This window comes from Podarcis pityusensis (genome assembly GCF_964106645.2).
Source record: "Podarcis pityusensis genome assembly, chromosome: 5".
NCBI classification, from domain to species: domain Eukaryota; kingdom Metazoa; phylum Chordata; class Lepidosauria; order Squamata; family Lacertidae; genus Podarcis; species Podarcis pityusensis.
Window position 1 is genome coordinate 61909857 of NC_138032.1, and position 15086 is coordinate 61924942.

The window sequence follows — 15086 nt, forward strand, 5'->3', positions numbered from 1 at the left end:
TGAATGTGCATGCACTTTTACATGTCTCTGGCCATGTCTCTACTCAGATGTAAGTCCTGTTGCATTCAGTGGGGCTTACTTCCCGGTAAATGAAGATAAGACTGCAGCCTTAGTGTCATGCTATGGGAGTTTCATTGGACCGTCTCCAGCTAACCTTTACTCAGAGTAGAGCCATTGCTGATGGGCATGTTAAGTCTGCTCAGAGTATGACTAACATTCAATACAATCCATTGCAAATAACTTATAAGCAAGCTATTTACTTCTGTGTCGTATATCAAATTCTGAAATTTTTCTAATTCTAGCATTATCGTTCATTTCCACATTCTGCTAAGGTATTTCTAGGACTCAAGTCAATTATAGCTGGGTTTTTGGAGATCAGATACAAAGTGCCTGTCCAATTTTTTCTGCTCCCACTGAGCAACACTTTGTATCCCTTGCCAATTTTCATCACTATAGTTAAGAATATGGCTTTCTGGCTACTTGGACTGGTTGTATTCAGCAGGAACTGAGAAACGAATACATTGTTTTGGCAGTAAAACTGACTTCATTCGTTTGCTGTATTCCAAGCCACAATATAATGATTTATTTACTTAAAACATTTCTACAGAAAATGTTCATGGTGGCTTAAATCACCAAATTTAAAACATCAGGTATTAAAATATAATAAAATAAACATTGCTGCTTAAATCCTTCTTTAAAACAGCCTGGAAGTAAACAAAATCAGGAACTGGAAGACCATGGACCTGTCAAAACATAAGGTTTCTGCTTGATGTCTAAGTCCGCAGGCTGAACCCAACTCACTTGGAAATAAATTCAGTTGAATTAAATAAATCTTTCTTCTGAGTAGATATGCTTATGGTTGCACTGTAAATGTCAACTCAGGGCTCTTTCACACTTTACCTTGTGCCGTGCCTAAAAAGCACAGCTCCAAACAATTTTCCATTTGACCCACACTTTCTAGGCATGGGTCTGCGTGGTTTCCCCCTTGCTCTGCTTCTTTCCAAGGGAAAAGCTGCTCTTCAGCAGTAGAGTGGAACAAATGTCCATCTGGGAAGAATCCAAATTGCTGTTTGCTCTGATTGAGCACTAAAGAGTGGTTTTCCCTGGGGGAAAGCAGCAGAACAAGAGGAAGTGTTAATAAGTTCTCAGTGTCACAGGGATAGGGAGTTTCATAGCCTGGTTGCTGCAATGGAAAATGCCATCTCCTTTAGCTTGTTCAGAGTGGCTGGGGAAACCCAGCCAGATGGGTGGGGTATAAACAATTCTGGGCATTTGTAAATCTCCCTCAAAACAGGAAATGTGATTTTTAGTGCATGATTAAGGTGTTCAACATAAGCTAGTATAGTGATTTTCAACCAGTGTGCAATGGCACCCTGGGGTGCCTTGAAAGATGGTATGGGGTGCCACGGGCAACACTGGCTTCTGTCCCTCTTTCCTTCCTTCCCTTCCTCTAATGCCCTCTTGCCTCTCTGCCTCCTAAAGGCTTGCGTGGCTGTTTGTTGCAGCAGCCCTGACTACAAGCTCCCCAGGCGAATGGTGCCTCTGGGGCTGGCCAGTGGGTGTTTCCCAGGCCCCTGGTGGGGCAGTGGGAGGAGACACCTCTCTTTGGGGCAGGGAGGGCAGCTCAGAGACCAGTGGCTGTCCAGAGGACTCCCAAGGAGAGGGGAGAGTTTAAAAACGCTCCACAAGGGAGGGTGTTTGAAAAGGGTAAGGGGCTGCTGACTCTGCAGGCAAGGGGTGACAGAACTGGGCTTCTGAGATCCACAGGGGTGCCACAGAAAAAATGTAGTTGGTCAAGAGAGCCGTGGACCCAAAAAGATTGAAAACCTCTGAGCTATAGTATTAACTTTTGCTATACTGATAGTTCAACACGCCTTCAATAAATAAATAAATAAATAAATAAATAAATAAATAAATGACTGACTATAGACAATTTTGCCTCTCTGTTTGTCAAGAGATGTCAACATAGCCAAATACATTTGGCAATCAATTTATTATAAATATGTGAAAATACTAGAAAAACATATGCATTGATCATGTTCATTACTTTCAACAATTGACTTGTGCCTGTTAAGTGTTAATAGGCTGATATACATTTATTTATTTATCATTTAATTAGAGAAGAATTCCTTCCATCCTCTAACTCTGAAAAGATGCAAAGGTGTTTCCACTTTATGCTGAACTGGAAGCACTAAACCATTTCCTTTATAAGCAGAAGACCTGAGGATAAAAATATGTACCCGTTGAAAGGTACAACCAAGTGAATAAATGTTATCATTATCCTCACAAAATTAAAAATGCAGAGCTTGAGACTTAGCCATTCTATCTAAATCAGCACTGCTGTGTTGTTTGTAGATTTATTACAATCAGTGCAGCTAAATGTGGAATAAAATTACTGCTTAGTACGAGTCACAGTATTTGACCCTTGAGCTGAAAGTGCTTTCTTTCTTCCTTGAAAATATAATGCTGTGTGCATTAGCTTCTAATACTGTGGCAGCTGTGCTCAGCCTAGGCAATAAGAAGGAAAGGGAGAGAAAGTAGAAGGGAGGGAGAGACAAGGACTTTCCATTTATTGGACCTTTTGCAAAAAGATTGCACATTAACCTAACGTTACATTGAAATCAGCAGTGTGTTAATCACAGGTGGGTTGACTTGATCACGTGAGTCTAACGTGTTTCCCCCTCATAATCATAAGTCTCAGCACAAACATTTTACCTTCTGCAGTGTTTTACCAATCATAGTATAATTGTCTTGGATTAGTTTACAGAATGAAGTGAAAACTGCCAAACTGACAATGTGATGGAATGTGTGTGTAGCTTATGGGCATGTGTTTTGTTTCAGCAAACCTTATTGTTCAAGGATGGAAAAGAGCTTCTTCAAAGTTCTCAGCAGCACATACAGAATTTACTAGGAAGTGTAAGGTCTGCCACTTGGTACTGCTCATCTAGTTCGCAGATCCCTGCCATACGGAGATTTATAGACATTGCTGACCACCTGGCAACTATGTTTGTGAGCCCTCTTCTTGACATGGGGCACACAGTAATTGCATCTGTGGAGGATATACCCTGTGTCTTTAAAAAACAAACTTGGTATTTTCATTCTAGTGACAAGAAATGATGGGCATGATCCTGTACCCATTTAGCTGGAAGTAAACCCCATTAAATTCAAAGGGACTTACTGCTGAATAGACATGTTTAGAATTGCACTGCAAAGATGTACTTGTCCATTATTGTCTTTGCTGACTCTAGTTCTGCTCCTCTCCTCTCCTCATCACTAACAATGCAATAAACGAATTGTTTCCTTTATACTCTCACCTACAGCTGGACCGCTGGAGCTGCCTCTATTTGAATTGATACCATCCCAGAGACAAGTGGTTTTTCATGGCGACCGCTTACCATTTCAGTGTACAGCAACATACCTCGATAATACTACACAAGTGCATTGGTACCACGATGGACGCCTAGTTGAAACGGATGACGAAAGTGGCGTGTTTGTGGAGGACAGCATAACGCATGACTGCTGTTTAATCACACGGTAATATATTCCCATCTTTGGTATTATTTAGAACAGCTTTTCCCAACCTGGTACACTTCAATTATATATAGGGCTACAATTTCCATCAGCCCCAGTCAGCATGGCCCAATGGTCAGGGATGATAGGTGTTACGATTCAACAACTTCTGGAAGGCACTGGGTCAGGGGAAACATACAGTATGATTTTAGCAGTGTGGTGAATGATGGTGACTAGTTTGGGTTTTTCTTTTGGTCTTTCCTGGCTGCCAGGTAGATTTCAATCTTTCTGAGATGCTCACACTTCTCCAGATTCAAACTGGAGCCTAACTATCAGATGTTAGAGTCGTCCCCCCCCCCCCATTTCACTTGGTTAAGCTGTAAGCCAGTGGAACCTGCGTGGTACATTTGACTTATTTGGGAGAGGTGTTTGACAGATGACATAAAGGTATTTTAATACTCCCAAGTGCTTTAGGAGACATATGATGAGTAAAGAGAGTAACTTCTTCTCAGAATGATCCCTGAAATACTCGTTTCTTTTGCTGATGAATTCCAGCTCTGCAGCCTCATCCATCAAATGTCTACCGAAACTTTCCATTTAAATTCAACAATGCTAAAGGGCAGACATTTCCCTGGAACATGCATTGGTTTTTGATAGCCCTTTGGAGGTGTCTAAACTAGAATTATAGGTGATTCTGTTGATAAAAAATTTCTCATTGGTTATGTATTATATTCATGATAGTACTTACCTCTGAGCAGATATGTATAGGATTGCGGTGTTGACATATTTTCCCCTCGTGGAAAATGGCTAGCTGCTACAAACTACCTCGCAATGGATGCTCCCTCTCCGACCACTTTCTGTTAATGATCAGGTGGAGTAATATTTAAAGGCTGTCTATGAATTCTCCAGTCTCTCTCTCTCTTTCACTCTGTAACACAGAGGGGAAAAGTGTTCACACCGATTAACATCAGTTTCTTTCTATGTCGACCATTTATTCATTAGTATCATTTTACTAGAACAAGCTTTTTCTTCTTAAAAACGCAACTTCGTTGTTTAATGTCTTGGATTTATTTATTTATTTTCAAACACTCTTGCTGAGAATCTGTGCCCCCGTGAGATTTTTTTCAGAAGGGTCCTGCTGTTGCACCTGCCAGCAATACCTAGACAGAACAATTCTCAAAGCCGCATGCATTTGGCAGCAACCAATGCAAATGTATTAAGAACCTGAATCATGCTTTATGAATTTTATATAGGACCGTACAGTCTCAGAACTACGATGCCCTGCCAGGTTGCTCTAATTTGTGTGTGTTTACTTTATATCGAGGAACAACTGACATCATCTAGTTCATTTTTTATACCAGTAGGAGACTGGAATGATGAGCTATACTGCTGCTTTTCAACCTTTGCTATGCAAAAAAATTGTTTTACAGTATACAAAATTGCCTTGTGGCGAATGTTTAGAAAGATCAAAAAAGAGGCAGCATGTTGAATATGGGAAGGTTGAAACTGATTCACAACATAAAAATCAATATGTGCAACGCGGGGCTGATGGTTTAATTAGTTCTATCAAACACCTGCTGCTTAAATTACTGGGTAAATACTGCCCTGCCCTCTCATTTCTGCAACTGCAGACTTTCTTTGCAACCCACCATAAAACTAAATGTCTGATTAATATGATCTAATCTGCCTTGATTTTATAACACTTCTCCTCCCACTTTCTATACCCATGAAGTTAACAGAATGTAGCCCATATATTGTAATATCCTGACCTAGCATTACTTTTGAATATTATACTAATTGTATTTTTGAAAGCCAACACACTTTGCATAGTTAACACTTTTGAATATTTGCGACCCTTGCAAAAATAATATCTATCATATAGGGTCAGGGATAGGGAGCCAGTAAAATCGGTGGGACAGCATTTTGTAGCTGTTTGCAAGGTTCCCAGAAGAACTGTAGAAAGCTTTAGAAAGGGCTGTTGAAAATGGAGGGCCATTTTGGCTCAGCCTCAAGTATAGCTCCACATATAAAATCAAATTAATGTGTGTGCAACTGTTACTGTAAGTGTTGTCATAGAAACAGGGGCAGTCTTCCACCCCCTGTGTTTAACTGTATGTGTTGCCTTTTAGTGCAGATACTATACTTTAGTGCAGATACTAGTCTTTCCAAAGCTACTTTCTGAAATTTGTAAAGAGAATGACTAAAAGTGTCCATATATCCTGATTGTTCTGGATATGTATTTCCAGCTCAACACAATTATCGTTTATAGACATTCCAGTTTTATTGTCTTTCCTTTGTAAATATAAGATATTGAGCCACATTACTAGCTTTCTGTTTAGACATAATTGAAAATAAATGACAACCTAAACATTTTTTTGTACTGTGCTAATGAAACTAATTTATAAAGTGAGACTCTGCCTCGTGACATTTTTCTTGGCAACAAATGTTTCCATATGGGACACTTGAGAATATGTTTTCAATTAGTTCTTACTTCAATTTTTCAGGTATTGGCCAATAATAATATTATTTGAACTTTTCAAAGTTACTCTGACATATCATTTCCATGGTCAAATGTATACTTTTATATATAAGTGAAGAAACTTGTTCCCTACCAGTCATTGAAATGGTATATTTCTACCATGAGCAAACCACATATTTCCTATGGCATTTGAAAATAATTTGTGCATCTGAAAAATATGAACCCGGGAGCTGAGTTCAGCTGATTTCCCTGAGCAAATGTTTACCCTGTATTGTCAAATTCCTTTATGTCTTTGAAGATTATGGAAAGTGTGTGGCTAGGCCATACCAGCCTGCCCACTTCTTTTTTAGTGGCCCTTCTCCAGCTATTCCCTTTTTTCGGAAGCATGGTTTGTATTCACAAAGGAGAAGGCCTCAACCCAAACAGAAGGATTAGCTATCCCAAATTTAATAGTAATGAGGCACACCAATGAAGTTGGTTGAATTGGGGTTCACGTAAAAACAAAGAGTATCTATGTCAAGTGTGACAACTTTTTATCGAGATGCCTCTCAGTTACTTAAATGTGAGGCTTGAAAGGAATCTGTTTTTGTAATAAATCATCATCAACAGTAACAATTAGTAATACAAAAGAGAGGACCTTTTTTGTCATGGCACTCTGAATTCCCCTGCCCCAGGTCATATCTGTCACTGGCATTACAATATTTTCAATGCCAGGTAATGTTCATTGGATAAATGTTGGAGGGTATGAGGTTATCAGACCCCCGAACCGTCTGAAGCCAACCCTGTATAGGGAAGGTTTTCTTTAATGTTTACATTTTACTATGTTTTTATATTTTAATGACCTTCCTAGTTGGCCACACATTTTAGATGATGTTCTTTTGTCACAATTTAGCCTTACACTGCTTTTCATTTACAGGTTATTTTTTTAGCACAGCCACAATATGTTTTAAATATATTAGATTTGATGAAAAAGAAAATGGAAAATGTTGACACCAAATGTATAGATGCCATAAACTTATGAGATAAAAGGGAAGTGCGTAAAGACGATTAAATAAAGTGCAGCAGGAAACCTGGGCAAGCAGCTGGAAAAGAAATGTAGTTGAGGGAGAATATAGACGTTCAAAATAGAGTACCACAACAAGGAGCAAGATGGCAAGCTTCTGTATTTTCCAGACACTGGCCTGGTTAACATGTCACAGTAAGTCAAACTATGGCCTATGCACAAACATGCTGGCGCCCAGGGAGAACCTTGCAACACAGCATGAGCAAAACTTTAGTGTGCCATCTGAACCTAGACTCAGGGGCAAGGTGGGTGCGGTGGGTGCGTCTCACCCCAGGTGACAGCTTGATGGGGGGGGTGACATTTGCTGCACCGCCTGTGCCATTTCCCCCACGCTCCCAGCTGGAGGAGTTAGGCAGGGGAGAGGACGAGCTGCATGGGTGCAGCTCCCGAGGTTCAGGGTATGTTTGGGAGTCACAGGGGGCGCCGTTGCGCTGTTGCCCCAGCCCAGATGGCACCCCCAGCACGATCATGGCCATGTCAGATGGCACCCTCCGGCAAGATCGTGGCCATACTGGATGGCACCCCTGGCACGATCCCCGCCGTGCCAGATGGCACCCCTGGCGTGATTGTGGCTGTGCCAGATTGCACCCCCTGGGTATGATCGCCCCACCCCCTGGGTGGATTGCCCTGCCCCCAGGTGCATGGCAGGTGTGCCGCCCCGGGTGTCGGAGCGGCTAGCCCCACCGCTGCCTAGACGTGGGGTTAAGGTCCCTCCTTTTTAACTATGATCAGTAACCAAGGTTTGTTCTATGTTCCATGCTAAAAGGGCTGGCTGTTTGTGTTATAGGATAGCTTCTGTGTGAGATTGTGCCATTTCTGAAGAGCTCTGTTACAAAAGGCAAAGAGGAATATTTGAGGATTTTGTTTGCTCTGTCTTAATCTGTAGGGCTTTTTTAAAAAAAAGAAAAAGAAAACACCTCTGAGTTAATCTCACTGTAGGTTTAAACTGAAAAAAGGATGTGTGTCAGGTATGCGAGAGAGAGGGAAAGAAAATGACGCTGCTGCCACTGAAGAATGACAGCTTATTTTTATAGCTCCATGCTCCAAGGCTGACTCCATGTCCAACACAGCTATATGAATAAATGATGCAGGCTTCCCAGTGATATGAAACTGTAATAAGAACTGTGATCAGAGCGCTCTTCATCAAAGATAACAAGACCTCGCCAAAGTCATGTTGTTGCAAATGGCTGCGTGGTAATATGTGTATATACTGATACATAGGTTTCTCAGGCGCAATGAATTTTTCTGTTGTTCTTTCAGTAGGGGGGAAATACAGCGCTTTTTCCAGCTATTTCCAGCTACTGGAGCTACTCAGCCAAGGCACCATAATTCCAATAAACATTAAAAAGGTTAACCACCTTATATTTTGTAACACGTTTCCAACCATGGATTATAATATGAAAGGCGAGCTAGAGTTTACACAGAATATACAAGCTTTGTACTGTCAGGCTGTCAACAAAACTGACAATATATTGTGTAGCAGAGATGATAGCCCTTTGTAGGGATTTGAGAAATGGAGAAACCATGATGCGCACCTAAAGTTACATGAAAGTCGTGTTTTACACATTTTGTCTTCCGGCAAGAGAAAAAATGTCAAACAATACAGTCCAATAAAGAATTAAAACAACCGGCATTTCTAGAATTAGTGATCAAAGTTCAGCCAAGAGCGACATGTCTAACAGAATAGGCTTTCCTTGGCAGGCTGCTGAAACTTCGTAAATGAATGGACAGTGGCCAGTGCAAATAGTTCAAGCATCCCCAAAGCCAGATCTTACTTTGTGTGATACAAATATTGATTTGTGGCCAATGACAACCCTGAATGCAGAAGGCTTGTTGAATAGAATTTGTAAATACTTGGAGGAGGACAGTTGTGAAACCAGCTCAGGAAAAGTTCAGTTGTCCCACTTAGCACAACAGATGGGGGGGGGGGGAGTATACCGATGCAAAATGTGCTTGCATGTGACTTAGATTAAAGCAAAAACTGCTGGAGCTATAGTGTCTTGTGGGGCATAGGGTGAAAATACAAATGTTTAAATTAGTTTTTGGTTGGAGCAGTTGAAAATGGAAATGAAGCAGCATTTGCAGCTTAATAAACATTACGTAATAAACATTGTAATAAATGTTTATTACGATGTAATAAACATTACATCAGGACGCGGGTGGCGCTGTGGGTTAAACCACAGAGCCTAGAACTTGCTGATCAGAAGGTCGGTGGTTCAAATCCCCGTGACGGGGTGAACTCCCGTTGCTCGGTCCCTGCTCCTGCCAACCTAGCAGTTCGAAAGCACGTCAAAGTGCAAGTAGATAAATAGGTACCGCTCCGGCGGGAAGGTAAACGGCGTTTCCATGCACTGCTCTGGTTCGCCAGAAGCGGCTTAGTCATGCTGGCCACATGACCTGGAAGCTGTACGCTGGCTCCCTCGGCCAATAAAGCGAGATGAGTGCTGCAACCCCAGAGTCGGTCACAACTGGACCTAATGGTCAGGGGTCCCTTTACCTTTACCTTAAACATTACAGATAGTAGCAGTGATATTACCACCTGATTAGAGTGGCTGGTTGGGATCTGCTGTTAACCTCACCCACTTTGAGGTTGTCCAGTTGTGCAGGCTCTGGCTCTGGCTCAGCGTCAGAGCAGTGGGGGTTCCATCAGAGGCACATTCTCAGTTTGAGGTGTCAGATAAAGTCATGTCCTCTACTCTGGACAGTCCTGGGACAGTTAATCCCTCAGGCAATGCCTTGTCTCTCTCCCTCTGAGGGGAGAACAGGACAGATTGCTTAAGAAGCAGCAGGAGTCTGGCAAACACTGAATTAAGAGCTGGGGAGGATATGGTGTTGCAATAACTTGGTCCTATGGCTTCCTTCTTTCCTGGAGTCCACATTGACTCATTTATTCTCTTCCCAAGTAATGGAATGCTTCCTGCTGCCAGATGGATGTTGGGACTTCTGGTCTGGACTTCAGATTGTCTTATTTTCTTTCAAATATTTATGTACCCCTTCATATTCAAGATTCCTAAGCAGTGTACATAAAATATTTTAAAAAGAGCGAGAGAACAATTGAAATTCATCATAAAAACAGGCCTTAAAATGCCTGCTGATTTTTTTTGTTTGTTTTAAGTTTTTGTAATGTGCCTGAAGTTCAGCAAAAGAGGGTACCTGTTTAATCTCAATCACTAGGATTGGACCGCCACAGGGTTGGATCCACAACACTGAATGCCCAGCTTCTAGTAGTTATGATCCTTGCCTCTGAGCCATAGGAAACCACCAGCAGAGACTCCCTCAGATATCTCCATGATCAGGCCATGCTTTGAGGGATCAGGCACTCCTTAAGATATCCTAGACCCAAGTTGTTGAGGGCCTTCCAGAAGATCACTGAATCTGGCCAGTAACGTTGGAACTGAATTGTGCTGGTTTGATCTCCAGGAAATATAGCATTATTCAACATCTAAACACATTCTGAGGGAGAGGAAGTGTCGGACACAAGCAGAGGGTGGCAAATGAAAGTCTGAATTACAATAATGCAACAAATACTAATTTTAAAATTAATTATTTTGGTGAACTCTGCTGGCTACCATTTTCTAGCTGCTCCCAAAGGCATGCAATCAAATAATCAAGGATTATCATACAAATATTAGCACTTTTTATTCATCATCTTGGAAATGTTTTACTTAACAAAGCCTCGGTGTGGGTTTTCTGTTTGCTAGACCAGTTGCTGCTATAGTTTCATTGTGGTGGTCGTTCTTGTTTCTGTTGTCTGGGTCCAACACTGAATGTTGAGGGCTGTGTTGCTAGACCTAGTGAGCAGCGGGCTTTGTCAAAGCAAAGTCAACATTGTGGAATTGTAGGTTAGAAGTATGGGGGGGAAGTCCTGCAAATAGGCTGTGTTTCACTTGTCTAGCACTTCCCACGCTCTGGGTGGTTCCAGAGCTGACTTGACTACACAATCATTCAAGCAGTGGCAGAATGTCTAGAAGTATGAATGAAGCCAAGTTACAGGGAACCAGGCAGAGGGCCTTCTTGGTAGTGGCACCCACCCTGTGGAACGCCCTTCCACCAGATGTCAAAGAGAAAAACAACCACCCGACTTTTAGAAGACATCTGAAAGCAGCCCTGTTTAGGGAAGCTTTTAATGTTTAACAGACTATTGTATTTTAATATTTTGTTGGAAGCTGCCCAGAGTAGCTGGGGTAACCCAGCCAGATGGGCAGGGTATAAATAATAAATTATTATTATTATTATTATTATTATTAGGCATCATCTGCGATATTGAAGGAATCCAGTGGTTTATCTTTCAGATCATATGGCCTGTTTCTGCTCTGCATGCATATTTCATACTATCACCTTGCTATAAATTGCCCCATATTTAAAGCAAGTAAGAAGCAAAGTTTACTTTCTTTTTTTATTTTTTAAAAAGAGTACAGTCTGTCTTTCCACTATGAAAGTATTCAAGGTGCTTGTTGTAGTTTGGCTCATTGGGACAAGACCCAAGAAAATGGCACCACAAAGCATGCATACAGATTCTCTCTGATTTAAACATCAATCCTGCTAGATCTAGGGACGTGGATGGCGCTGTGGGTTAAACCACAGAGCCTAGGACTTGCTGATCAGAAGGTGGGCAGTTTGAATCCCTGCGACGGGGTGAGCTCCCGTTGCTCGGTCCCTGCTCCTGCCAACCTAGCAGTTCAAAAGCACATCAAAGTGCAAGTAGATAAATAGGTACCACTCCTATTTATCTAAACGGCGTTTCCGTGTGCTGCTCTGGTTCGCCAGAAGTGGCTTAGTCATGCTGGCCACATGACCCGGAAGCTGTACGCCGGCTCCCTCGGCCAGTAAAGTGAGATGAGCGCTGCAACCCCAGAGTCGGCCGCGACTGGACCTAATGGTCAGGGGTCCCTTTACCTTTACCTTTACCTGCTAAATCTACAGACTGCTCTTAAATTTGTTTTTTTAAGAACTGTTGAAGGATTCTGGGGGAGCAGTGTCTAACAAAGAAAGTATAAGGACCAAATTTTGGGTGAGTTGGGATGCTTTGCATGTGCACCACTGACCGAAAGCCATTATAATTTATTTGGATAACTAACCTGCTCTGTGCAGCAGCTGTGTTATCACACTAATCCACTAATGTGGAGCAGTGACTCCCCATGAGATTCAGGCATTCTCCACACACACACACACACGGCTCTAAAATGCCCTCCAAAGAAGTTTGCAACACTCAACAGTAGTGTGTGTGTGTGTCTCAGCATATGTAGTGAGCAGTGGTGTAGCATGGATTTCCAGTGGCCGGGCCCACAATGAGGGTGGTGGTGAGAAGGAGGAAAATGGACAGAGTAAGCATGCGCATTAAACTGCCTGGAGGTTTCTGTGTCACCCAGGAGATTGCAACTACAGTGATAAGAAAAGATTTGTTCTGTTGTCTGGAGAGGTCACTTCCTGGCTCGCTTGGAGAATCCATTTTCAACCAAGCCCAGAAGCAGCACCAGGTGTTGAAGTTTTGCACCCCTAACAATTTTGCACCTAGGGCAACTGCCCCTGTGCCTCCCCCTCCCCATGCCACTGGTAGTGAGTAAAACAACACAAAGGCTTGCCTTATGGAATGGTGTAAAACATTGCCCATGCAGCATCTCAGATACAGTATGTAAACCTACCTGCTTTTTTATGTATCAGGCAAAAGTGATTAGATTAGGCAAAAGCAACAGTAGCTTATTATACTGTAATCTGACCTTTATTCACCATGATACAGGAAGATGAGTTTTGTGTATTTTCTACTTATCACCCAGAGAAAGAAAATCATGCAATTGTACTTGCATTTAACTTAGTTCTGATAAATCACAGCTGGCAAACATTTGTTTGTATATCCAAGAATCTGTAGAAGCCCCATATAAGCTTTAATTTAATTTGTTTTCTGCTTGCTGCTAACAGGTTTTCATTTAAGGATCTGTTTATACCGTAAGGAAAATCATTCCGTGGATAAATGAGTTTCTTTGTGGCCTTTTTAATGTTCCTCTTCCCCTGTGGGAGCTACTTCTCTATATGTAAATGGCCCAGCTATGTGGGCATTCCCCTTGGAATCAACATCCTGACAGAATTTGCATGCCGAAGGTCCCAGCTTCAGTCTCCTGTATCTCTAGGTACAGTTGGGAGGGACCCCTCTCTAAAAACATGGAGATTTGCTGCCAAACCCAGGGCTTCCCAAACTTGGGTCTCCAGCTTTTTTTGGACTACAATTCCCATCATCCCTGACAACTGGTCGTGCTAGCTAGGGATGATGGGAGTTGTTTGAGAAACCCATATACAGTGGTACCTCGGGTTAAGTACTTAATTCATTCTGGAGGTCCGTACTTAACCTGAAACTGTGTTTAACTTGAAGCACCACTTTAGCTAATGGGGCCTCCTACTGCTGTCGTGCCGCCGCTGCACGATTTCTGTTCTCATCCTGAAGCAAAGTTCTTAACCCGAGGTAATATTTCTGGGTTAGCGGAGTCTGTAACCTGAAGCATATGTAACCTGAAGCGTATGTAACCCGAGGTGCCACTGTATAGACAGTGCTGAGCTAAATGAACCCAGTGGTCTGACTCAGTATAACATAGCTTCCTGTGTTGCTAAGATACCCATTTTTAGTTGATTTTAAAGAGCTAGATTTGCACATTCTCTCTTGATTTTGCATGTCTTAACCTTTGGTCCTTATTTTGCGCAGCAGTATGCTCTGGGGACCACCCTCACTTTTGAAAGTCTTTGTTCATATTAATAATGGATGGTGGCTTGGATTAGATATAGGCATTACAGACTTTTTACCTAAATTGTGGGTGGGTTTTTTTTCTGGGGTTTTTAAGTAAACAGTCTTCATGTCCCAGTAATTTGTTTTCCTTTCTCTGCCAGAACTGAGATAGAGTCTTCCAGATACATACAGGAAATTAGGTCAGATTCTGAGAACCTTTCTCAGGGAAATGACAATTGGAATGTATTCCTGTAGCCTCTATTTCTCGGTCACTTTTCTTTCTGACATTTAAATGGCCATCAGCATGCAACAGACACATTGCAAAAATATTATTGCAAGACAATAAAGGGAATAGCTCCACTAATAACAAGGCTAACCTCAGGTCTGGTTAATTAGTTATGCATAGTTGTAGTGATGAAAGTGCATATTCTAAATGAAAATGCCATGCCCCAGATTAGTTATTTTCTCTATGCTGAGTTTCTACGTTGGGCAACGGCCAGTGCTGAGGGCTACAGTAGAACATTATAATGACTTTCCCTAAATTAATTTCCACTGTATATTATGGAACACTTTGCAAGCCCACTGGGGGATGGGCAGGTGATGTGAGAGTACCAATAATGACAGAACAACACTTTGGAATTAAAAGGGTCACATCTTTATTGTTTAGTCCAGTATACCTGAAGGAGCGCCTCTACCTCCATCGTTCTGCCCGGACACTGAGGTCCAGCGCCGAGGGCCTTCTGGCGGTTCCCTCGCTGCGAGAAGCCAAGTTACAGGGAACCAGGCAGAGGGCCTTCTCGGTAGTGGCGCCCACCCTGTGGAACGCCCTCCCACAAGATGTCAAAGAGAAAAATAACTACCAAACTTTTAGAAGACCTCTAAAAGCAGCCCTGTTTAGGGAAGCTTTTAATGTTTAATAGGTTATTGTATTTTAGTGTTTTGTTGGAAGCTGTCCAGAGTGGCTGGGGGGACCCAGCTAAATGGGCAGGGTATAAATAATAAATTATTATTATTATTACAGATGTAAGTAGACATTGAGCCTAGGCGTTGAGTATGTATCCTGAATCAGACTAGCCTGATTGCTGGCTGATCACTCCTTTAGGGCCAAACCTAAAAGCTATCCCCATGGCATAGATCAAATGGGTGGATCCACCAGTCCACCACTTGGGAAGTTTTATGGCCTGTAGTTTGTAAAGAGTGCTGGGAGTAGTTAGAAGGACCCCTATTTCCCTCACAAAGCTACAGTTCAGAGAGTTCCCTAGAAAGAAAGTTTGATTGCGAAAGTACTCTGATTCAAGTGCATAGGTGTTCAAATAAAGTGG

At 42.1% G+C, this 15086-nt stretch overlaps 1 protein-coding gene across 1 annotated transcript in view; it reads left to right on the forward strand.

Annotated features, from left to right (window-relative positions):
• Positions 1 to 15086, forward strand: part of ADGRA1 (adhesion G protein-coupled receptor A1) — a 310905-nt gene that overhangs the window by 128983 nt on the left and 166836 nt on the right. The window contains exon 7 of the mRNA XM_081007127.1: positions 3321 to 3534. Coding sequence (XP_080863253.1) covers positions 3321 to 3534 — 214 coding nt within the window. The remainder of the gene's footprint in view (positions 1 to 3320; positions 3535 to 15086) is intronic.